This window comes from Corythoichthys intestinalis, chromosome 1 (assembly GCF_030265065.1).
Source record: "Corythoichthys intestinalis isolate RoL2023-P3 chromosome 1, ASM3026506v1, whole genome shotgun sequence".
Lineage (NCBI taxonomy): Eukaryota > Metazoa > Chordata > Actinopteri > Syngnathiformes > Syngnathidae > Corythoichthys > Corythoichthys intestinalis.
The window spans coordinates 3,564,483-3,591,024 of NC_080395.1; the positions used below are offsets into that span (position 1 = coordinate 3,564,483).

Here is a 26,542-nt window from a genome sequence, read left to right on the forward strand (position 1 = left end):
GATTTTTTGGGCATATACAGGTCACTTCTTGTTGATTTTGGGGCATTTACAGGTCACTTCTTGTTGGAGTTTTTGGGGCCTTTACAGGTAACTTCATAATGGATTTGGGGGGTATTTAGGGGTCACTACCTATTGATTTTGGGGCCATTTACAGGTCATTTCCTGTTGATTTTTTTGTCAATTTTTTAGTCATATACAGGTCACTTCCTGTTGATTTTTTCGGTCATTTTCACATCACTTCCTGTTGATTGTTCGGTCATTTTTACATCACTTCCTGTTGATTTTTTTGGGCATATACAGGTCACTTCCTGTTGATTTTGGGGACATTTACAGATCACTTCTTGTTGGATTTTTGGGCCATTTACAGTTCACTTCTTGTTGAATTTTCGGTAATTTTCATGTCGTTTCCTGTTGTTTTTCGGCATATACAGGTCACTTCCTGTTGATTTTGGGACCATTTACAGGTCTCTTCCTGTTGAATTTTTGGTCATTTTCACATTGATTCCTGTGGTTTTTTTTGGGCATATACAAGTTACGTCCTGTTAGGTTTTTGGGTCATTTACAGGTCACTTCCTGTTGATTTTTTTGGGCATATACAGGTCACTTCCTGTTGATTTTGGGGACATTTTCAGGTCACTTCCTGTTAGATTTTAGGGCCATTTACAGGTCACTTCTTGTTGATTTTTCTGTCATATTCACGTCACTTCCTGTTGATTTTTCTTTCACTTTACTCACTGTTGAATATGGGGACATTTACAGGTCACTTCCTGTTGACTTTTTTGGGCCATTTACAGGTCACTTCTTGTTGATTTTTCTGTCATATTCACGTCACTTCCTGTTGATTTTTCTTTCACTTTACTCACTGTTGAATATGGGGACATTTACAGGTCACTTCCTGTTGACTTTTTTGGGCCATTTGCAGGTCACTTCCTGTTGATTTTTGGGTTATATTTACATTACTACTTGTTGATATTTTTAGGCATATACAGGTCACTTCCTGTTGATTATGGGGACATTTAATGGTCACTTACTGTCGATTTTTGGGGCATTTAGAAGTCACATCCAGTTGGATTTTTGGGGTATTTACAGGCCACTTCGTATTGATTTTAGGTTACTAAAAAGTAAATGACTCAAGAATGTCCCCAAACCAATAGGAAGTGACTCCAAATGAATATGACATAACTGGTAAATGCTTTAAAATGAACAGGAAGTGAACTGTAAATACCCACAAGTCTGGCTGTGAATCCCCCGGTTTCAGTGCTATTGACGGCAATAGATGTCCAATCCGGTCAAATTGATTTTAGTTTTTCACTCAGGAATTTTGTGGGGTTTTCGGATGAACTCATTGTAACAACCTTAACCCTACACACATACTTGGGGATATAAATTTTATTTTTAGTCATAGTTGCCAAGGGATGCTAACAGATCTTATTTTATGTCCAAACTTGTTATCAGTGATAGTCGTCTCCATGGAAACATAGGCAGCGTCGACAGAAGTGCTTCACATGATCGTCATGATTAAAAAACTAAACACGTGCAACAACGCCCCCTGTTGGAGGATTCGCCCCCCAAAAAAGTGTTAAATCAATAAATAAAACTAAAAAGTTGTTGACTCGCCTCTGATCCCGCACATCCTACGTTATATTACACACAGCTCGTTTTTCTTTTTTTTTTGTTTCGTTCAAAACACAAATCGTGAAAGAAAGGAAATGAGCACACACTCGTTCCTCGTCACTCTGCGGCGGCGCGTTTTCATTTTCATCATTGTGTCGTCACCTCATTCGTATCCTTCCTGAGCTCTTGATTTTCTGGCAGTCTGTCCAAAATTTACATTCCTTTCTAAAATAAAAGGTGAATAAATGCTGATTTAAATGCTTGAATTTCACTGAAAGCTTGCGAGTTTCCGTGAAGTTGCCCGCCCCATCGGACGCAAAATTATATAAAAAAATGATGTCGATTGTGTGTGCTATGTATGTATATAGTTGAAAATTATTAGCGTGCCACTCAAGACGGATTTTTATTTTTTTGCCAGTAACGCGTTACTAAGCTCACACAACCACAGTGGTATGAAAAAGTATCAACCTTTTGGAATTGCTCACATTTGTGCATCAAATCACCATCAAATGTGATCTTTGTCAAAATCACACAGATGGAAAAACAGCGCTTGCTTCAACTAAAACCACTCATTTATAGGTGTTCACATTTTAATGTGGATAGCAGGCATACAATGACAGAAGGGGAAAAATAAGTAAGTGAACCCTCTGCCATAGACTTCATTACTATTGACATTCGTCATTCTTTGCGCGACGTCTAATCAGAGGGGGGCCGAGCTTCATTTAGTAATAGCCGAAGATGGCACACGCTCGTGTCGGATTTAAGCTTGGATTTACTGACGATTGGATTCAACTACGTTCAGGAGTGATTTGTTTGAGAATTCAAGATAAATATTCTATTTTTGGTACCATGTATGCGTGGCTGAAGCATTTTTTCGAGTTTTTTTCTTTGTTTACACATGGAAGCGGCTCTTTTCCGTAACTGACTAGCCTCATACTTTACTTTTAACCAAGAATCGAGACTGTTTTATGTCCATATCGATGAAGAATTCGGGGATTTAAGCATTTATTCACAAGAAATAAAGCAAAAAGCTCTTTGTTTACACATGGCGGCTGCTAATTTCCTTACTGACTAGCCTCATAGTTCGCGATATTTACGTAAAATAAATGCTACCTGCACGTTTTTTTTTTTCTTTTAACCAAGAATCGAGACTGTTTTACGTCCATATCTATGAAGAAATTGGGGATTTAAGCATTTGTTCATAAGAATTTTCGCCAGAAAATCTCTGTTTAGATCAGGCGGCCACTAGCTTCATTCGCTAACAGAGTGGCATTGTACTTCTACATATTTTCGTAAAATAAATGCTAAATGCACGGTTTCTTTGCTTTTAACCAAGAATTGAGACTGTTTTATGTCCATATCTATGAAGATTTCAGGGATTTAAGCATTTATTCACGAGAATTTAACGCAAAAAGCTCTTTGTTTACACATGGCGGCTGCTAATTTCCTTACTGACTAGCCTCATAGCTTGCAATATTTACGTAAAATGAATGCTACTTGCAGTTTTTTTTGTGTGCTTTTAACCAAGAATCGAGACTGTTTTACATCTATATAAAGAATTCAGGAATTTAAGCATTTATTCACAAGAATTTTCAAAGGTAAACATGCCCATTAGTAGCATTAACTAAAGTAAATGCCATTGGAAATGAATGGGAAATTTGGACCTCCATGGCCGTCAATGGCAGCGCCCTCCATAAGCGTCAATGGAAACGGGGACATTTGAGGGACACGTCCCATTGATATCTGGTCATTTCTTTTTGATTTGGGGACATTGGATTTTTTGCCATTGAAAATGAATGGGAAAAAAATTGGCATTTATACATCACCTTCTGTTGAATTTTTGGGTCACCTACAGGTCACTTCCTGTTGATCGTTCGTTCATTTATAGGTCACTTTTTGTTGAGTTTTGGGGGGAATTACAGGTCACCTCCTATTGGATTTGGGGGCCATTTACTGATCACTTCCTGTTGAGTTGTGGGGAATTTACAGGTCACTTCCTGTTGCTTGTTGGGGCATTTATAGTTCACTATCTGTTGAGTTTTGGGGCAATTACAGATCACTTCCTATTGGATTTGGGGGGCATTTACAGGTCACTTCCTGTTGATTTTGGGGACACATACAGGTCACTTCCTGTTGATTTTTTTTTTGGGCATATACAGATCACTTCCTGTAGGATTTTTGGGCCATTTACAGGTCACTTTCTGTTGGATTTTTGGGGCACTTACAGGTCACTTCTTGTTGGATTTTTTTTTTGGTCATGTACAGGTCACTTTCTGTTGATTTTTTTGGGGTCATATACAGGTCACTTCCTGTTGATTTTTTGTACATATACAGGTCACCTCCTGTTGGATTTTAGGGCCATTTACAAGTCACTTCCTGTTGATTTTTCGGTCATTTTCACGTCACTTTCCGTTGATTTTTTTTGGCCATGTACAGGTCACTTTCTGTTGTTTACACATGGCGGCTGCTAATTTCCTTACTGACTAGCCTCATAGTTTGCGATATTTACGTAAAATAAATGCTACCTGCACGTTTTTTTCTTCTTTCAACCAAGAATCGAGACTGTTTTACGTCTATATCTATAAAGAATTCAGGAATTTAAGCATTTATTCACAAGAATTTTCAACGGTAAAAGCTCTTTGTTTACACTTGGCGGACGCTAATTTCCATACAGACTAGCCTCATAGTTTGCAAGATCTACGTAAAATAAATGCTACCTGCACGTTTTTTTCTTTCTTTTAACCAAGAATCGAGACTGTTTTATGTCTAAATCCATAAAGAATTCAGGAATTTAAGCATTTATTCACAAGAATTTTCAACGCAAAAAGCTCTTTGTGTTTCCACTCGGTCAGCTTTGACGGAGATAGCCCCCCCCCCCACCCCCCTATGAATCGGGCCCCCGTCCTGTCAATACGTTATGAAGTCTATGGTGAAAACTTCAGACCCCTCCATGATTTTGAAGTTGGACAACATGCAAAATAGCAGTTTTCTTCAGGCAGTCATCTTTGTAAATCTCACTGGAACAGCACCAAACAAATGTTCCAGCCTTGTCCGATGCAGATATTTGACTCTTGACACCTTTTCCAATGCAGAATCTTGACTCTTGACAAGGAGATGATGCTGGAACTTTTGTTTGGTGCTGTTCCAGTGAGATTTACAACGATGACTGCCTGAAGAAAACATCAAAATTCCCCCAGTCCTTGATGATATGGGTCTGCATGTCAGGCAAAGGTACTGGGGAGGTGGCTGTGGTTAAATCTTCAATAAATGCACAAGTTTACGTTGAAATTTTAGACAGCTTTCTTATCCCTTCAATTGAAAATATGTTTTCCGAGATGACAATGCATCATGCCACAGGGCTAAAACTGGTAAAGCATTCCTTGGAGAAAGACTCATCCAATCAGTGTCATGGCCTGCAAATAGCTCAGCTCTCACCGCTATTGAAAATCTGTGGTGGAAATTGAAAAAAATGATGATGAAAAATGATCTGGCAACTGGAATCAAAGAGAGATGGAACCAAATTGATGAAAAATACTAATCAAGTTGATGGGGGAAAATATTACATTATGCCTTGGTGATGTACGATTGCTTCTGTGACCTAGATTGTAACAACTTCTATTGTTTTTTCGTCATTGGACGGGGCCGCGCCACCTGGGAGCGGAGGTTGGCTGTCTCCGCCCCCGTGTGCCGCGTTCCTACAAAAACCGGGCATTTCCGGGCGACCAGTGATGTCCGCCAGCCGGTCACGTACGGATCGCCTGGCTTTGTTCCTTCGCCGCCTTACCGGGGCGTTGGCTCCCGCTTATTTGTCACGGTAAGCGATTTTCATTGCTAAGGGACACCTGGTTGTGCTGTAACGTAGCGCGGGGAATCTGGGATTGACAAACTCAAATCTAGCGTCATCGTTACCCTTGTTATGCTTGTTGCTTGCTCTTGTGGGATTTATTCTGCATTTTCTAATCAATAAACATTTTCTATTGAGCAAAAGTGTGCCTATTACTAATTCACCGCGAACCTAGAAATTTCGGAAAACATAAGTCCATGCCCCAGAGACTTCAAGCTGTCATAAAAGCCAGAGGTGACGCTACTAAATACTAGAAATATGCTTTGATTATTATTTGTTTGTTTCTCATGATTCCATATTTTTTTCCTCAGAATGGAGTGATTCCATATATACGGGTGACCCAAAAAAAACGGGCCCCACTCTCTCCTTTATTTATTCACCGATTGCCCTTATTTTACAGGACATGGCAGAATCAACGACCGTGAGTACACCAAGACCCCAGTGGGAGCTGGGACAAAGAACACACTGTGTTAAATTTTACTACAAGACAGGCTCGTTTAATAAAACCCAGGACAGTTTCATGCGTCAGTTCGAATGTGAAAAGGCCCCATCCAAAAGCAGAATTCAGAACTGGGTGGACCACTTCGAGAAGTATGGGACCGTGGAGAACCTCAACGCTGCCAGTGAGAACCGTCCAAGCCACTAAGGACGTCCCAAGAAGTGAACAGCCTAGCTGGTTGAAAGAGTGAGAGAGTCTCTCCAGCAGAGTCCGAAACGCTCTGTGCGTAAGCGAAGTCAGTCCCTCGGTATGAGACTTGCAGGAGAGTGCTGGTGAACGATATCAGGGCTTACCCATACAGAATACAGACGCTGCAGACCCTTACAGCCTCAGACAAGAAGCAGAGGAGGGCTATGGCAGTCAAGATCCTCGAGAAGATCGAGGAGACACCAAGTTTCCTTAACCTCCTTTGGACCTCAGATGAAGCCCACTTCCATCTTGATGGAAAGGCGAACTCCAAGACAAATGTCTTCTGGGGGTCCTCCAGATCCAATGAAGTAGCCACCAAGCCCCTGCACTCTCCTAAGTGCACAGTGTGGGCTGCAATCTTGGCCAGAGGCATCATTGGACCAATCTTCATCGAAGAATCTGGCGCAGCAGTGACAGTCACCAAGGAGCGGTATGTGGAGGTCCTCAAAACCTTCAAGAATGAGCTCCAGACCATCTACCCGTCGCTCATGAGCAAGTTCTGGTTCCAGCAAGACGGAGCAAGTTCTCACACCTCAAACCTGTCCCGAGATTGGCTGAAAGAGAACTTCGGAGGCTGAGTGATCAGTCTCAAGACTGATTTTTATGGGGCACCCCATAGCCCGGACCTAAGCCCCCCAGATTTTTTTCTTTGGGGCTATCTTAAGGACAGAGTATGTGCAGGGAAACCCAGAACCATCACGGAACTCAAGAAAGCCATCAGGGAGGAGATGAGAGCCATTACCAATTCAGTCTGTAAGAATGTCATGGACAACTTCGTGCTGCGCCTCAAGAAATGCATGGAGCTAAATGGAGGTCATCTAGAACATATGCTGTAGAACGGAGATTAAAAAAAGGCCAAAGATCCTAGTGTTTTGATATGATGTTTTGAATATAATAAACTAGTTATGACCAAAGTTTCATTTCATTCGGACAAAACACTAAGAAACGGGGCCTAATTAGAGTTGGGTCCCATTTTTTTTGTGTCACCCCATATTTCCCTGCACTTGCTTTATAAAGCTAACATTTACTGACCACCACAATATTTTGTATTCATTTCTTTTAGTGTTCCCGAATGCTAAAGAGTTGCACTTTTGAACTAATTCATTATTTTTTCAAGCTTTTTATCTGAGTTTGTTCTACATAACAAAATCTCTCGTCCGAGATTGGTAATTCCATACTTTTTGCTCGTGCTTGTAGCCGCACAAACGAAACTTTTTATAGCACAAACCTAGCACAAACAATTGACGTCATTTTAATACAAATCGGCGTCTGATTAGGGGGCCAACTTCACGGAGGTATATTCACAGTATTACTCCTATAAATTCCTGGGATTTTAACATCTGTGTACTTTGTGTGCTAGCTTGCGTAAATCGAGGATGATTTACAGCAGTTTTTTCCTTCATAAGCAACATGTAATTAGATTTCTGTTTTTGAACTTTTGGGCAAGTACCAGTACTCCTATCGTAACCTGCACTCCATTTTTTTTTTTTTTTTTTTTTTTTTTTAATACAAGTAACAACACGTGTGCTGAATGATGTTATTCTCACAAATACATTTTTGTACATGACTAAAACTTTTAGCGGACATTAGCTTATTAGCTTAATCTCCTATGTTACCACAGCCATCCGTCACTTCCTCTCAATTCTTCTTCTTCTCAACGCACACCGCGAGCTCTTCTGCCGCCATTTCTCCCGCCGAGCAAGAAAATAAAACACACTTATTGCTGCGTTTCGGACTTCTCTCTGCTTCTAGAAAATATATATGTATATTATATATATAGTATATATATGAATGTATCTGTAACAACCGCTCGCTTTTTTCCACTTGACCTCCCGAGGCGGCGCACAGAGAGAACGACGTCACGATAGAAACCGAAAAGAAAGAACACGAGACACGCGAGACGAGGCGCCTCATTGGCTCGCCGGCTGTCCAGCAGTGGCGCACGCACACAGAAACGGGGGTGTCGGGGGTCACCGGTGCGGTTCAATGCCAACACAATGTTAGCTCGCCGCGCCGGTGCCCGAATTTCACTCGAGCCGAAAAGACACGGTCGCGTGAGTTTCGTACCCGCGCCGGGACCGTCTAACTTCAGTTTTTTTAGGGAGTCCCCACTAGAGGGCGACTACGGAAAGCTCTCTGTGGTCACTGGTAAGACAATTCCGTCAAAGACTAGTAAGCTGGATATGAAGGACATGAAATAAATGCTCAACTGGATCTCCAAACAAACGTAGAGAAGAGAAACATGCGTCCAACACACACGATTTATGGCGCTAACGTGTTAATATTTTATAGCGTCGGCTCTAACGGCGTCTTTTTACGGTTTGTGTATGTTTTCATTCGAGAATGACGTTTCCCTACGAGTTTTACGCGACGCCGATCACAAGATTCGCGGTGCCGAGCGGTCGTTGGAGACGGTTTTGCGGAGTCGAACTCCTCTTCTGATGGTGGTCAGCATGTCGCCGGATGATCCCTCCGCACCCTCGAGGGCGTCGCCCGGCCCCGCGCCGGAAGGCGTCGGATCATCCGAGAGGGTGGGGAAAGGGAACTGGCCTTCGCCCAGGGCGTGGGCGCCGGCCACCAGCTCGCCGATCTTTTCCACCAGGCTGTGCCGGTTAGCGGCGATCATCTTTTCCTCTTCGGTCCCGTGTTGCTGGGCGTAGACCTCCAGAGCCGCCCCTGAACCCCATGCGGTGTTGGGGAGGCTGAGGCGTTTGGGCGACGCCTTCACGTAATCCAGTGCACCCTGGGCGTCGTCCACCATGAAGACGCACTCCTCGCTTCCCACTCGAACCGGCGCCCCGGCAGCCCCGAGCGAGTGGGAGTCCCCAGGAATGGTGGGCGTCTTGACAGGCACAATGGGGGGTCGGATAGGAATTGGGCCGGCGCTGGAAAGGGTGCGCCTCACGCCCGGTTTGGTGGACGGCGTTCTACGGATGGTGGCGGTTCCCGGGGTGCCTGATGCTCCGGGGGTTAGGACGTGACCCCCGGGGCCCAGGACCCCGCTCGGTAAACCGGCCGTGCTGGCGGGCCGCTTGGTCTGAATCATGCGACGGTAATTCTGGGCGATGTTGGAGTGGCGGGGGATGGTGGACGACTTGTCAAAGTCCGCCTGACCGTCAGGGCCTTCCGTGTCGCCGTTCACTGAGTAGCAGTCATAATCAGAACCTGATGTAACACAAACAAAAGGTATTGGAAACAGCATGTTTTGAGTAATACTACGAAAGGTAATCTTGCAATTTGATCCATGCAATTTGAGAACATTTTGTTTTTTGTAAAAGTATGAGATTTGTCATCCTGTTTTATTGAATACAACTTTGTAACTAAGGGTTCCATTTTTTGCTTGGAAACTTTGGGTGCTGTCACGGAGATAGACGTTGTGGCTTCCCAGTGCTACATGGGTTCAGCACCATGGACAGCGACACACCTGGGAAGTGACCACCACACCGGCAGGCAATCGCCACCTGATGGGCCACAACTGCGCAGCGTGTTGTTAAACTGGTCTGCCTGTCCTCCTTGGGAAACAGGTATTTTACAACTTCCATGTCACTATACGTTCATTTGCCCCTCCCAGATCGAACGCATTGGAGAGATTGCGCTGTCAATGGTGGTCAATGAGTTAACAAGGACATTTTCATTGGCATGATTTTGGCGTTCAGGGGAGATGTGTCCTGATGACGGTGTCCTGCATGTGTTTTGCGGACAAGTCAACAGCGCTGGCACAAGACGTTTTGTCGCGCTGCCGCAAGTCGGGACATGCAAACCCTCAACCCTTTCGGCTGGCACTGGCTGGCCGGGTTGACAGGATAGGACACCGAGCAAGTAGGCCCTTGGTTTCAGGTGGCTGACTGGCAAGTGGGATGCGTGTTTGGCCAGGTGCGGCACAGGCACGCCGGAAAACGAGGTAACATGCGCGCTGTAGCGGCGCAATGGCTCTTTGACGCCACCAGGTGTTGACCATTTTTCTCGTAAAATTGCAAAGATAAAATACTACCAATAGTCCCTCAAAAGCATGATCAGTAAAATCTAGGATATTTAAAAATCCCTCATAAATATTGTAGTGAGACTTGATTAAGAATACCAAAAAACTGAATTCACAGTCATTGATTTTTTTCTTTTTAGAGTCAGACAACCAGACAATTGAACTGTGATCCAAGTGACAAGGAAGTTGGGCAGGTCGAGTCGAGTCCAGTCTTAAGGTTATGTCGAGTCAAGTTGAGTCTCGAGGTCGGGTCGGGTCTCATGTTCCGGTCGAGTCGGGTTTGAGGTCTGGTCAGGTCGAGTCTCGATGTCGGGTTTTGAGGTTTCGAGGTTGACTCTTAAGGTCTGGTCGAGTCGGGTCGAATCTGGCTGGGTCTCAAGGTCGGATCTCGAGGTCTGGTAGAGTCGGGTCAAATCTTGCTAGGTCTCATGCTGGGGTCAGGTCTCGAGGTCCGGTTGAGTCTTAAGGTTATATCGAGTCAAGTTGAGTCTCGGGGTCGGGTCTCGAGGTCCAGTCGAGTCAGGTTTGAGGTCGGCTCGGGTCTCCAGGTCGGGTATTGAGGTCGGGTCGAGTTTTGAGGCTGGGTTTCAAGGTCGGGTCGTGTTGGGTGTCAAGGTCGGGCAGAGTCGGGTCGTGTCTCGAGGTCCGGTCGAGTCAGGTCGAATCTGGCTGGGTCTCAAGGTCGGGTCTCGAGGTCTGGTCGAGTCGGGTCGAATCTTGCTGGGTCTCAAGGTAAGGTCAGGTCTCGAGGTCCGGTTGAGTCTTAAGGTTATATCGAGTCAAGTTGAGTCTCGGGGTCGGGTCTCGAGGTCCAGTCGAGTCGGGTTTGAGGTCGGGTCGGGTCTCGAGGTCGGGTTTTGAGGTCGGGTCGAGTTTTGAGGCTGGGTTTCAGGGTCGGATCGTGTTGGGTCTCAAGGTCGGGCCGAGTCGGGTCGTGTTTCGAGGTCCAGTCGAGTTGGGGCTCGAGGTCAGGTCGAGTCTGATCTTGAGGTCGAGGTCGAGTCGGGTCGAGTTGAGTCTCGAGGTCGGGTCACGGGTCAAGTCTCAGGTCTCAAGGTTGGGTCGTGTTGGGTCTCAAGGTCGGGCCGAGTCGGATCGTGTCTCGAGGTTGTGTCGGGTCTCGAGGTCCGGTCGAGTTGGTTCTCGAGGTCAGGTCGAGTCTGATCTTGAGGTCATGTCTCGAGGTCAAGTCGGCTCGAGTCGAGTCTTGGGGTCGGGTCAGGTCTTGAGGTCGAGTCTAGAGGTCGAGTCAGGTCGAGTCGAGTCTCGAGGTTGGGTTACGGGTCAAGTCTCGGGTCTCAAGGTCGGGTCTCGAGGTCGGGTTAAGTCTCGAGGTCGGGTCGAGTCTCAAGGTCCGGTCGAGTCGGGTTTGAGGTCTGGTCAAGTCGGGTCGAATCTGGCTGGGTCTCAAGGGTGGGTCTCGAGGTCTGGTCGAGTCGGGTCGAATCTTGCTGGGTCTCAAGGTGGGGTCAGGTCTCGAGGTCCGGTTGAGTTTTCAGGTTATATCGAGTCAAGTTGAGTCTCGGGGTCGGGTCTCGAGGTCCAGTCGAGTCGGGTTTGAGGTCGAGTCTCGAGGTCGGGTTTTGAGGTCGGGTCGAGTTTTGAGGCTGGGTTTCAGGGTCGGGTCGTGTTGGGTCTCAAGGTCGGGTCGTGTTGGGTCTCAAGGTCGGGCCGAGTCGGCTCGTGTCTCGAGGCCCGGTCGAGTTGGGTCTCGAGGTCAGGTCGAGTCTGATTTTGAGGTTGAGTCTCGAGGTCAAGTCGGCTTGAGTCGAGTCTCGAGGTCGGGTCAGGTCTTGAGGTCAGGTCAAGTTTAGTCTCGAGGTCAGGTCGAGTCCGATCTTGAGGTCGAGTCCAGAGGTCGAGTCGGGTCGAGTTGAGTCTCGAGGTTGGGTCATGGGTCAAGTCTCAGGTCTCAAGGTTGGGTCGTGTTGTGTCTCAAGGTCGGGCCGAGTCGGGTCGTGTCTCGAGGTTGGGTCGGGTCTCGAGGTCCGGTCGAGTTGGTTCTCGAGGTCAGGTCGAGTCTAATCTTGAGGTCAAGTCTCGAGGTCGAGTCGGCTCGAGTCGAGTCTCGGGGTCGGGTCAGGTCTTGAGGTCGAGTCTAGAGGTCGAGTCAGGTCGAGTCGAGTCTCGAGGTTGGGTTACGGCTCGAGGTTGGGTTACGGGTCAAGTCGCGGGTCTCAAGGTCGGGTCTCGAGGTCGGGTTAAGTCTCGAGGTCGGGTCGAGTCCTGAGGTTGGATCGAGTCAGGTGGAGGGTCCATTCTCGAGGTTGGGTTGAATCTCGAGGTCGTGTTGAGTCTTGAGGTCAGGTCACAAGGTTGTAAAGATGAGTTGTGTCAAGTCGAGTCAAGTATCGAGGTCATGTCGAGCTGAGCCAAGTCACAAGGTTGTAAAGATGAGTCGTGTCGAGTCGAGACTCGAGTTATTGCCTGTTGAGTCGAGTCCCTCCTAGCTCAAGCAAGTTGACTAAAGTCCAAGTTCCTGTAACTCGAGTCCAATTGTCTGCAGATGACACCTTAAAATGATCATCACTAAGTCCCGGGACAAGAAATATACAGGTCATCCATACCTTTTGTGCGTTCATATTTGGTGATGTGCGGTGAGATTTTTATAAACTAAACCTTAGGAAACACTGTTTTAGGATCAAGGCCCACCCTGAGAAGGAATGGTGTCCTCAGAGCAGGAAGGAGTGGTGGTCTCGGTGCTGTAGCCGCTGGAGTACTGCAGACTGTCCCTGCTGCTTTTCTGCTGCTCGTTGCTCAGGCCTCGGGTCAGAACCATGGCCAGGTCGCTCGCGGCCGGAGTCGCCTCGTCTCCGTACTGCGCATTTCAGAAAATATGAACAAACGTTAAATTCTGCCGGAATGCCCCATTGAGACCATGTTCTCCGTTACCTTGGCAGTAGAAGACACCCTGGCTCTGGCGTCGTCGCCGTGGGACGGGCCGGCGTACCCTTGCGCGACGGGCGAACCCTCGCTTTCCCTTAGCCTATCGAGCGGCGGCTCCTTCCTCCTCTGGACGACCGCGCCGGAACTCGCGGGACCCACGGCGGCCGCCGCGGGCTGCTCGTAAGAACCTGCTTTGGACCAATCCTGAAGAGTGCGCATTGTTATTATTAGCATACATTCATGTAAAACGTTTGCGGTTATCCAGCAGTTTGACTTCTCGACTGGTCAGTTCGCCTGTATTCTATTGGGATTTACACAACCTCCAGGCGGGGGCGGACACTTTGGGTGCGTTCACACTCGAGTGGGTTTACCCTCTTATACCGCTTTTCCACCAAATGAACTAGATTTTCCATTCAGTGCTAGTGCTCGTGCTTTGGTAATTCTAATAATCACAAGAACGGATTTGGTTTTTCCAAGTTCAAGCCCTTTTGTCACTGTAAAGTTTCAGTACGCCATTACATAAGCTATATGTAGCAGTTAGGGTTGTTCCGATCATGTTTTTTTACTCCCGATTGTTTTAGTTTGAGTATCTGCCGATCCCGATATTTCCCGATTTTTTTCCCGCTCCCGATTCAATTCCAATCATTCCCGATAATTTTTCCCGATCATATACATTTTGGCAATGCATTTAGAAAAAAATGAATAAAACTCGGACGAATAATAAGTACTTTATTTGTGTATTATGACAATAAATCCTCAAGATGGCATTTACATTATTAACATTCTTTCTGTCAGAGGGATCCACGGACAGAAAGACTTGTAATTCTTAAAGGATAAATGTGACTTTGTATATTGTGACTAAATATTGCGTTCAGTGTATTTGTTGAGCTTTCAGTAAATGATACTGTAGCCATTTAACTTCTCCCCAAATGCATGATGGGAAGTGCAACCATGACTGTGCGTAGTGGTACCAATTGATATATCTTCTCTGCGTTGGGAAAGAACATAGGGTGTTAAGAAAATGATCAACTACCACCTTTCTTCCACACATTGCCTCCCACGTTAATTTCAATTGCTGAGAAAGTGAATGAAAGGCTTTAGCCAAATAAAAAAAGGTTCCAAAGGCTGTCAAAATTTTCTCTACTCATTATACGCTGCGTTTAGTTCTATATATTGGTAAAACGGCACCTTTATAGATTGAACGCGACAATGCGTGAGTGAGCCGTGCAGTGCATGCATTAATTATTTAACGTGATTAATTACGAAAAAATAATTACCGCCGTTAACGCAATAAATTTGATAGCCCTACTTTAAGCCAAAACTACTCTGGATGAGTGTAAGACATTTTGCATTTTGTCTGTAGCGTTATATACAATTAGAAAACGATTTAAATAAAAGAATTGGGGCTGTCAAAATTACCGTGTAATTAATTTTTTTAATTAAACACGTTAAAATATTTGACGCAATTAACGCACATGTCCCGCTCAGACAGTATTCTGCCTTTCGGTAAGTTTTACAGCAAGGCTTTTTGTGTTTCGCTGTTAGACATAACAGCGAACTCTTGTGGTCGCTTTGCGAAATGGTTTATTGTTTTCTTGCTAGTTCAATATGGCTGCACGATGTCTCAGGCTGACGCCTACATTGTAATGTTGTGCTTATATGATCCTTGGACAAGATTTGTCCGCAAGTATGGTTGTTGTAAAGAATGTACATATTATGTCAGTAAGCGAAATGTTATGTTTTTTGTATGAGACGCTTTTTATGTTTAGTGAACCTGTATAGCGTGTTAAGCTAACGTTGTTGCTAATGCAATGCTTGTGTACTTTTTTTTGTAGTTTTACGACGGTCTAAAGAAGACAATGGTTTGAGGCCATTTTATTAATAAATCAGATGAAAAAGGAAGAAGTCTGATTATTAAGGCGTCGTTCACTAGCTGCCTAGCTTTGGAAAAAGTAGACGCTTCAGAGTGAGGACAGCATAGACAGATTTAAATGACAGGAGAGTGAAATGCCCACTACGGTCCTTATGTACCGTATGTTGAATGTAAATATCCATCTTGTGTCTTATCTTTCCATTCCAACAATTTATTTTACAGAATATATATATAATTTACAGAAAAATATGGCATATTTTATAGATGGTTTGAATTGCGATGAATTGCGATTAATTATGATTAATTAATTTTTAAGCTGTAATTAACTCGATTAAAAATTTTAATCGTTTGACAGCCCTAAAAAGAATGTATATATAAATTAAAAAAAAAGGCATGTCCGATATTTTTATGCCGATTCCGATACTTTGAAAATGACGTGATCGGACCCCATCGATCGGCATCTCGATCGATTGGGACATCTTTAGTAGCAGTATGGGTTAGGGTTTATTATTAGTCTTTATTATTGTTTATTGTCATCATCATCGGTATCATTGACAGTTACAAGATAGCATTGTGATACGAGTGATAAACCCAATATTTTTTTTTTACACATGAATTATCTTCCCAGTAGTCATTGATTTGATGTGGCACTAGGGTAATTCAGTCAATCATCCGTTAGCTCATTGATTTGGTAAGAATCGATCGGTTATGAAATCTTCCAGTTGATGGAGGACAGCCAAGGGAGACACGGAAGCCCTCGTCACTCCTCGTCAGTCCTAGCCTGATTCACACGAACAAGCCTCTCTTGGTCCCGAATCTCCGTGATGATTTTCGTCACCATTTGAGCTGTGGTCCATCTTCAGCCTTGTTGAGGCTGGCTTGCCCCGCATTGATAGCATCGCCGATATTGCGAGCAAGCTCCATTGCTTCTCTATGGTGTCGCACCACTTTCACTGAGAAACGGAGCATCCAAAGGGCACCAAGACCCAGCAGGGGAGCGAGAACCAACAGTGTGCTGAACACGTAAATATCTTCGACATCCTCAATGTCAAGCGCGGTCAAACATACAGTGCCTTGCAAAAGTATTCGGCCCCCTTGAATCTTGCAACCTTTCGCCACATTTCAGGCTTCAAACATAAAGATATGAAATTTAATTTTTTTGTCAAGAATCAACAACAAGTGGGACACAATCGTGAAGTGGAACAACATTTATTGGATAATTTAAACTTTTTTAACAAATAAAAAACTGAAAAGTGGGGCGTGCAATATTATTTGGCCCCTTTACTTTCAGTGCAGTAAACTCACTCCAGAAGTTCAGTGAGGATCTCTGAATGATCCAATGTTGTCCTAAATGACCGATGATGATAAACAGAATCCACCTGTGTGTAATCAAGTCTCCGTATAAATGCACCTGCTCTGTGATAGTCTCAGGGTTCTGTTTAAAGTGCAGAGAGCATTATGTAAACCGAGGAACACACCAGGCAGGTCCGAGATACTGTTGTGGAGAAGATTAAAGCCGGATTTGGATACAAAAAGATTTCCCAAGCTTTAAACATCTCAAGGAGCACTGTGCAAGCCATCATATTGAAATGGAAGGAGCATCAGACCACTGCAAATCTACCAAGACCCGGCCGTCCTTCCAAACTTTCTTCTCAAACAAGGAGAAAACTGATCAGAGATGCAGCCAAGAGGCCCATGATCACTCTGGATGAACTGCAGAGATCTACAGCTGAGGTGGGAGAGTCTGTCCATAGGACAACAATCAGTCGTACACTGCACAAATCTGGCCTTTATGGACGAGTGGCAAGAAGAAAGCCATTTCTCAAAGATATCCATAAAAAGTCTCGTTTAAAGTTTGCCACAAGCCACCTGGGAGACACACCAAACATGTGGAAGAAGGTGCTCTGGTCAGATGAAACCAAATTTGAACTTTTTGGCCACAATGCAAAACGATATGTTTGGCGTAAAAGCAACACAGCTCATCACCCTGAACACACCATCCCCACTGTCAAACATGGTGGTGGCAGCATCATGGTTTGGGCCTGCTTTTCTTCAGCAGGGACAGGGAAGATGGTTAAAATTGACGGGAAGATGGATGCAGCTAAATACAGGAACATTCTGGAAGAAAACCTGTTGGTATCTGCACAAGACCTGAGACTGGGACGGAGATTTATCTTCCAACAGGACAATGATCCAAAACATAAAGCCAAATCTACAATGGAATAGTTAAAAAATAAACGTATCCAGGTGTTAGAATGGCCAAGTCAAAGTCCAGACCTGAATCCAATCGAGAATCTGTGGAAAGAGCTGAAGACTGCTATTCACAAACACTCTCCATCCAACCTCACTGAGCTCGAGCTGTTTTGCAAGGAAGAATGGGCAAGAATGTCAGTCTCTCGATGTGCAAAACTGATAGAAACATACCCCGAGCGACTTGCAGCTGTAATTGGAGCAAAAGGTGGCGCTACAAAATATTAACGCAAGGGGGCCGAATAATATTGCACGCCCCACTTTTCAGTTTTTTATTCGTTAAAAAAGTTTAAATTATCCAATAAATTTTGTTCCACTTCACGATTGTGTCCCATTTGTTGTTGATTCTTGACAAAAAATTAAAATTTTATATCTTTATGTTTGAAGCCTGAAATGTGGCGAAAGGTTGCAAGGTTCAAGGGGGCCGTATACTTTTGCAAGGCACTGTATGGGCCTCCGTCTCCCCCAGCTATCCTCCTTAAATCCAGACGTGAAAGTGTTGGCCGGAAATGGGCGTTGGCTCGATGTAGGTCGCATTGTTGAGAAGATCTTGACCAAGGTACTTAGAGACCAATTGACCAGTTCCATGACGCAAAAGATTGGTACAGAATTAGGGTTAGGAGGTAGTTCGGGGTAGTTGGTAGTGCAGCGTAAGAATTTGATATCAACACTTCGGATCAGCCATGACGAAAATGTGACTAGAGTGTTACTGCTGTGAGGTAGACATGTCTTACGTGACAGCAATTATTCACTTGGACTGGTGGCTGCAAGTGGAGTTGGAGTCGGGGAGCACTTCTGCGTTTGTGCTCATCACAATATCTCCGCCCCCTGACATAGTTAGTGCTTCGCTAGTCCTTGCTTGGGCCAGAAAGGTTGGTGTCTGCTAAGCATATGTTCTCTTGGACGTCAGTTGGAGCTAGTTCTTGGTTTGTTGAAACGGAAAGAACCAGTGCTAACATAAGCATAAGCCCATAACGAGCGCGAGCACCAGCTCTAGTGGAAAAGGGACCCTGGGTGCGGTTGAATTGGACCACTACGACTTTTCGCTTAGTCATAAATCGGTGTGAAGGCACTCTCGGGAAGCAAAATGATGGAGAAATGAAGTGAGTTGAAATCAAAGAAAGAATGATGTTTTGAAGCCAGTGGGGGTGAACAAACCGAGGCAGAGATGAGCAGGCAACGATGGGGAACAAACCTTCCAGACGGGAACCTTGTAGGAGGTAGGAGAAGAGGAGCAGGAGCCGGACGGCCGGCTAAAGGGTGGGGGCGCGGTGACAGGAAGTGTGACAGAGTGAGGCCTGGGCGAGCCTGAGTGAGAGAGAGCGGGGCGGAAGGTAGCGAAGGAGGAGCCAAACTGCGGGGCGAGAGACAAGGTCACATGATCATCGGCCAAGGAGGAAGAGGAGGAGAACGGCGGGGCCTGGGTGGGTTGGGGGCAACAGGCTCCTCGCCCCACATGAAGACAGCATACTATTTACTGATCATGCACTACAATGAAACAAAGTAGCAGCTACTTTGTGTAAGCATGACATGAGTTAAAGCAGCCCCGCACATTGAAATTAATACTCTGTTGCTTTCATAGTATTGTTCATACTTCCTTCTAATACAGAATTTAACTCTTTCAGTGCCAGCTACATGAAAAGTCGTCAACTCGAACCCCGACTTCACGTACTAACAACGTGGCAAATATCGAGAAAATTATAGATTGATTGATTGATTTTTGTCCTGCAAAACGATGGAAGTGTGTTGCTGCCACCCAAAACAAAACAAAAAAAAAGTCCAACATCAAGTTTTTACATGATAGTATGTAAATATGTGATAACTATCATGTAAAAATGCTATAATTATCATTCATAAGCATAATACTATCATTTATAAACATTACTACAGTATCATCTAAAAACGTGATAATTATCACGAAAAAATTTGGAAGCTATCGTGTAAAAATGTGCGAATTATCATGTAAAAACCTGAAACTATCACAAAGAAACGTGATAATTGTCATTTATAAATGTGATAACCACTATGTATAAACTGATAATGATCATTTAAAAACTTGATCCTATCATGCAAAAACGTCACACGATCATGAAAAGTGTGATAATTATTAAATTGAAATGTGATAACTATAATGTAAAAGTGTGATACTACCATATAAAAATGTGATACTATCATGTAGAAACATAATCATCATTTAAAAACATGATATGTAAAAATGTGATACTACAACATACAATATTCTAAAAATGTGATAACTATCATGTAAAATCGTGATACTACCATATAAAAATTTGATAATATCATGTAAAAACATAATTATCATTTAAAAACGTGATACTATCATGTAAAAACATGATACTATCGTTTGAGAAAGTGATTCTATAATGTAAAAACATGATTCTATTAAGTAAAACCTTATATCATTTAAAAACGTGATATTCATCACATAAAACCGTGATAATTATCATGTAAAATTGTGATAATTATCATGTAAAAATATGATAATGATCATGTCAAAAAGTAATACTATAATGTAAAAACATGATAACTATCATGTAAATACGTGACATGTAAAAACGTCATACAATCATGTAAAACGTGATAATTAACATGTAAAATTATCGTGACAATTACAGGTAAACGTGATAATTATCATGTCTAACCATAATACTGTCAAGTAAAAATCTGGTGGCTGTCATGTAAATAAATGAGATGTAAAAATGTCACGCTATCATGAAAAAACGTGTACTTATTATTTAAAAATGTGATAATTATCATATAGAATTGTGATAATTATCAATATGTAATATTATCATGTAAAGAAGTAATACGACAAATGTGATAATTATCATGCAAAGGTATGATACTACCGTGTCAAAACATGACACTATCATCTAAAAACATGTTACTATTATGTAAAAACATGATACTATCATGTTAGTTAGTTAGTTAGTCGTTAGTTAGTGAAAATACAGTGTAAAATTGTGATAATTATCATGTAAATATATGATGATTATCATGTAAAGAAGTTATACAAATGGGATAATTATCATAATAATGTGATAACTAACATGTAAAAGTGATATGACCAATTAATTATTAATTTATAATTATGTAAAACACATGATAATTATCATGTAAATACATAACTATAATGTAAAAAGAAATATTTAAAATGTTACATAATCATGTAAAAAACGTGATAATTATTATGTAAAAATATGATAATTATCATGTAAACAAGTTACGCTATAAACATGATCATTATCATAACATAATACATGATAATTGATAACTGTTAATTAGCATGTATAAGTGTGATACGTTTAAAATGTCCTACTATCGTGTAAAAACGTCATAATTATGATGTAAAAATATGATAAAATGTAAATACATAACTATCATGTAAAAAGAATTTTTTTACCTAAAAACACACTATCATGTAAATACGTGACACGTTTAAAACGTCACACTATCATGTAAAAAAAAACGTGATAATTATGTAAAAATATGTTAATGATCATGTAAAGTTATGCTATAAACATGATCATTATCATAATATAATACATGATAATTGGTAACTGATAACTATCATGTAAAAGTGTGATACGTTTAAAACGTCACACTATCATGTAAAAACATGATAATTATCATGTAAAAATATGATAAAAATATGATTAATAATTATCATGTAAATACATAACTCATATAAATAGAAATTTTGTCATCTAAAAATGCACTACCATGTAAACATGCGACACGTTTAAAACGTCACACTATCATGTAAAAAACGTGATAATTATGTAAAAATATGATAATTATCATGTAAATAAGTTATGCTATAAACATGATCATTATCATAATATAATACATGATAATTGGTAACAGATAACTATCATGTAAAAGTGTGAAATGTTTAAAACGTCACACTATCATGTAAAAACGTGATAATTATCATGTAAAAAATGATAAAAATATGATTAATAATTATCATGTAAATACATAACTATCATGAAAATAGAAATGTTGTCATCTAAAAATGCACTCTCATGTAAACACGCGACACGTTTAAAACGTCACACTATCATGTAAAAAACGTGATAATTATGAAAAAATATGATAATTATCATGTAAATAAGTTATGCTATAAACATGATCATTATCATAATATAATACATGATAATTGGTAACTGATAACTATCATGTAAAAGTGTGAAATGTTTAAAACGTCACACTATCATGTAAAAACGTGATAATTATCATGTAAAAAATGATAAAAATATGATTAATAATTATCATGTAAATACATAACTATCATGAAAATAGAAATGTTGTCATCTAAAAATGCACTCTCATATAAACACGCGACACGTTTAAAACGTCACACTATCATGTAAAAAACGTGATAATTATGAAAAAATATGATAATTATCATGTAAACAAGTTATGCTATAAACATGATCATTATCATAATATAATACATGCTCATTGATCATTGATAACTATCATGTAAAAGTGATACTACCACGTAAAAACATGACACTGTCATGTAAAAACATGTTCACTATCATGTAAAAACATGATGTTGATCATGTAAAAATGTGATAAATATCATTTAAAAACTTCAAACGTATCATGTAAAAATGTGATGCTATCATGTAACAATATGAAAATTACCTTTTAAAAACATGATAATGATCATGTAAAACGAATGATTATCATGTAAAATTCTGATAATTATCATGTATAAACATAATACTATGATGTAAAAACAAAAGCTATCATATGAAAACGGACACTGGACTTTTTTGCAGGTGGTGGGGGTGGCAGCAATATGCTTCCGTACAGAACATTTTATATTGTATAATTATCCTTAATTTTTAATGTACGCCATTGCCATTGACAGCAATGTACGTCGATTGTATCGATGCTAATGTACGTGGATTCCATTGACAGCTATGTACGTCCATGCCATTGACGCTCCTGTATGTGGATTCTATTGTTGCCAATGTATAATAAGTCTCCATGTTAACATTGTAGAATAATCAATCAAAATGCTGAACATCCTGTGGCTCTGTTTGACACTGAAAGAGTTAAACACTGCTTTTTACGTTCCATAACAATAATTTTTTATTCCGGTTGCCTGATACTAAATATTAATTAATTTGCTGCAATTGACATCGCCGTCAATGTCACTGAAACATTCAGGAAATCATATTGTGTGAGCAATAAGGACTTACAGTAGTGGGCGAGTTGCATTCGCTGACCGACTGACACGTTTCGGAGGCCTCCGACGACGCCGAACTGGACGATTTCTGACGTCCGAAAGAACAAAAACGGAAATTTACAAACTAGCAAAGAAGCGGGTTTTCGGACGTGGAGTCCTACCTGACTGGTGATGTCTGAGGGCATGGGCGAGGGCGGCTTGGAGTAGATGTTAGCGTCCTGAGACACGAAGCCCGAGTCGTGCGAGGAGACGCTGCTGAGGCGGTGGGCGGCGATCCCCGCCGCCGGCTGGCACGGCGGCCCGCTGCGGTAGCGATACGAGGACGAGGAAGAGGAAGTGGGTGAGTGGGGCAGCGAGCCCCCTCCGCCGCCCGGGCCCCCGGACGAGCGGGAGGCGCTACTGTGGGCGCTGTTGACGCTGCTGCGCGTCGGTTGAAGACGATGAGGTTAGAGAGCGGTCGGGCGCCGTTTTAGAAGGGTAACGAGCCAGAAAGAGGGCGACGCACACAATAGAGACGCCAAGCAAAAACACGTGGAATGGAGAGAGTTGAAGGTTGCGTGGGGAGGGGGAAGGAGAGGGGAGAAAACAAGACGGAGAGTATCAGGACGGGGTCACGCACAGCACCTCTTTCAACAAATCGAGATGTGGATATTCATTTAGGCTCAATTGGTTCAGAACTATTTCAAATTTGAGTTACATAGCCTAATCCACCGTCAAATTAAAATAAATATAATAAATAAATGATAAAATAAATATATGATAATGATCATGTCAAAAAGTAATACAATAATGTAAAAACATGATAACTATCATGTAAATACGTGACATATAAAAACGTCATACAATCATGTAAAACGTGATAATTAACATGCAAAATCATGACAATTCTCAGGTAAACATGTGATATTATCATGTAAAGAAGTAATACAACAAATGTGATAATTATCATGCAAAATGATACTACCATGTCAAAACATGACACTATCATCTAAAAACATGTTACTATTATGTAAAAACATGATGTTATCATGTTAGTCAGTTAGTGATTAATACCATGTAAAATTGTGATAATCATAATGTAAATGTATGATGATTATCATGTAAAGAAGTGATACTATAAATAGGATAATTATCATAATATAATGTGATAACTAACATGTAAAAGTGTGATACAACCAATTAATTATTAATAATTATGTAAAACACATGATAATTATCATGTAAATACATGATAACTATCATGTAAAAATAAATGTTATCATCTAAAATCGCGCTATAATGTAAATACGTGACACATTTAAAATGTCACACTATCATGTAAAAACGATAATTATCATGTAAAAATATAATTATGTAAAGATTATGCTATAAACATCATAATATATAATATATATAATATAATGATAATTGATAACTGATAACTATCATGTAAAAGTGTGATACTACCATGTAAAAACATGACACTATCATCTAAAAACATGATACTATTATGTAAAAACATAATTACCATGTAAAGAACTTCTATAAAAATTACCATAATACATAATAATTGATAACCGATAACTATCATGTAAAAGTGTGATACGACCATGTACAGTAAAAACATGAAACTATCATCTAAAAACATGATACTATTATGTAAAAACATGACACTATAATGTAAAATAGTGATGAATATCATGTACAATTGTGATAATTATCATGTAAATATGGGATGATTTTCGTGTAAATAAATTATACTATAAATGGCATAATTATCATAATATAATGTGATAACATGTAAAAGTGTGACACGACCAATTAATTATTAAATAATCATAAAACACATGATAATTATCATGTAAATATATGATACTATCATTTAAAAGAAATTCTATCATCTAAAAACGCACTATCATGTAAATACGTGACACGTTTAAAACGTCACACTATCATGTAAAAAACGTGACAATTATTATATAAAAATATGATAATGATCATGTAAACAAGTTATGCTATAAACATGATCATTATGATAATATAATACATGATAATTGATAACTGATAACTATCATGTAAAAGTGTGATACGTTTAAAACGTCTCACTATCATGTAAAAACGTGATAATTATCATGTAAAAATATATAATTATCACGTAAATAAGTTATGCGATAAACATGATCATTATCATAATATAATACATGATAATTTATCATTGATAACTATCATGTAAAAGTGTGATACTACCACGTAAAAACATGACAGTCATGTAAAAACATGTTCACTATCATGTTAAATGGGATAATTATCATGTAAAATGTGATAATTATCATGTAAAAGTGTGACACGACCAATTAATTATTAAATAATTATATAAAACACATGATAATTATCATGTAAATACATAACTATCATGTAAAAAGAATTTTTATCTAAAAACGCAGCATCATGTAAATACATGACACATTTAAAACGTCACACTATCATGTAAAATACGTGATAATTATTATGTAAAAATATGATAATTATCATGTAAACAAGTTATGCCATAAACATGATCATTATCTTAATATAATACGTGATAACTGATAACTAGTTAACTCATTTAGCCTGGATTGGTTCAGAACTATTTCAAATTTGAGTTACATAGCCTAATCTGCCATCAAATTATCACAAAATTCTTTTCTGACCTGTGTCACCTTTGACCTCTTGACCCCAAAATGTAATCAACTCTTCTGTTTCATATTAGAAACTGTGTCAGAAAAAAAAATACTCCTCCATGTGTGTTTTTGTACCTGCACATGCTGCTCTTGCGTGAGCTAGAACTGCTGGGCGAGGAGGGCGGAGTCTGATAGGACCAACTGTAATCGGACCCTTTAAGGTCTTTGATGACCTGGAAACACATTAGGGGTGGGACAAAATATCCAAATGACGATATATCAACATGTTCCGCGAGAATAGCCAATATGTATGTTTACGGTTTGTGCTGTAAAATTTATTTAGACTGGATTGGACATCTGGCGCTGTCAATGGCACAATGTAAAATAAATAGCACTTATACCATAGTTTAAGGAAACCAAGCAGAATATATTTGCCGTTGAGCATAAGAGATACATGACACCTTATTATCACGGAAACCCTACGTGTGCGTGATGCAACTGACTGAGCAAGATTGACACTGACGAGGCAAGACATCTACAAGCCCACGTCTGCACAACTAATTCCCGCAATCAGTTCTCCCGGGCTGTCCAGAAAATTTGGCGGGACGTCCTGCCCCAACACTAGGAACTCCGAAGAATGCCCGATATCAAACTGAAAACACGACTGATAAGACTCCAAGAGACCCTTTGACGCTGAGGTGGCAAAATCCACAACCCTAGCTGCCCTGTCAACAGTAACTCCCGAATCCTCCTGTCCAATCCACAAACAGAATATAATCCTAAAGAACGCCCAAGCACATCCTTCTTCTGCCCACAGCCCGCCCCGCGAGAGCCTTGAAAAAAATGTTTAACTAATTGTTGTCATTTTTCTCAAGAACCTTTTGTTGACTTGTGATATGGTGACCTTAGAACGAGTCTGCCATTTGATCGCTGTCGACCTGATTAAATTGTCATTTGTGCTTGGAAGCCTTTTTCCAGTTTTCAAAATGGAGTCAGTACAAAGGGTTAAGACTACAGATGTCCCGATCATGCCCCGATCATGCCGCTCGATCGGGTCCGATCACGTCATTTTCAAAGTATCGGAATTGGCAAAAAAATATCCGACATGCCTTTTCTTTGATATATATATCTTTTAAATAAATTGTTTTCTAATTGTATTTAACGTTAAAAACATAATATGTTACACTCATCCAGAGTCTTTAGTTTTGGCTTAAGGTAGGGTTATCAAATTTATCCTGATAATGGCGGTAATTAATTTTTCAAAAATTGTATCACGTTAAAATATTTAACGCAATTAATGCATGCGCTGCACGACCCACTCACGCATTGTCGTGCTCAACCTGTAATGGCACCGTTTTACGTATATATAGAGCTAAAAGGCAACGTAAAATGAGCAGAGAGAATTTTGGCAGCCTTTGAAGCCTTTTTTAATTGGATAAAGCCTCACAATCCCTCTCTCAACAATTAGAAATATTGTGGGAAGCAAAGTGGGGAAGAAAGGTAGTGGTTGATATTTTTCTTAACACCCTATGTTATTTCCCA

General features: G+C 41.1%; 1 protein-coding gene across 4 annotated transcripts in view; it reads right to left on the reverse strand.

Annotated features, from left to right (window-relative positions):
• Positions 1 to 3,652: 3,652 nt before the first annotated feature.
• The window catches only part of mtss1lb (MTSS I-BAR domain containing 2b), a 107,000-nt gene continuing 84,110 nt past the window's right edge, over positions 3,653 to 26,542 (reverse strand). For 2 of the 4 annotated variants that reach the window (XM_057832689.1, XM_057832698.1), the window contains 6 exons: positions 25,136 to 25,233; positions 22,523 to 22,664; positions 22,375 to 22,449; positions 13,018 to 13,215; positions 12,778 to 12,943; positions 3,653 to 9,311 (listed from right to left, as the gene is read on the reverse strand). In XM_057832689.1, the coding sequence (XP_057688672.1) occupies positions 8,524 to 9,311; positions 12,778 to 12,943; positions 13,018 to 13,215; positions 22,375 to 22,449; positions 22,523 to 22,664; positions 25,136 to 25,233 (1,467 nt within the window). In that variant the 3' untranslated portion in view covers positions 3,653 to 8,523. Of the gene's footprint in view, positions 9,312 to 12,777; positions 12,944 to 13,017; positions 13,216 to 22,374; positions 22,450 to 22,522; positions 22,782 to 25,135; positions 25,234 to 26,542 lie in introns of all 4 variants that reach the window. The other 2 variants (XM_057832673.1, XM_057832682.1) reach the window with 1 other exon arrangement.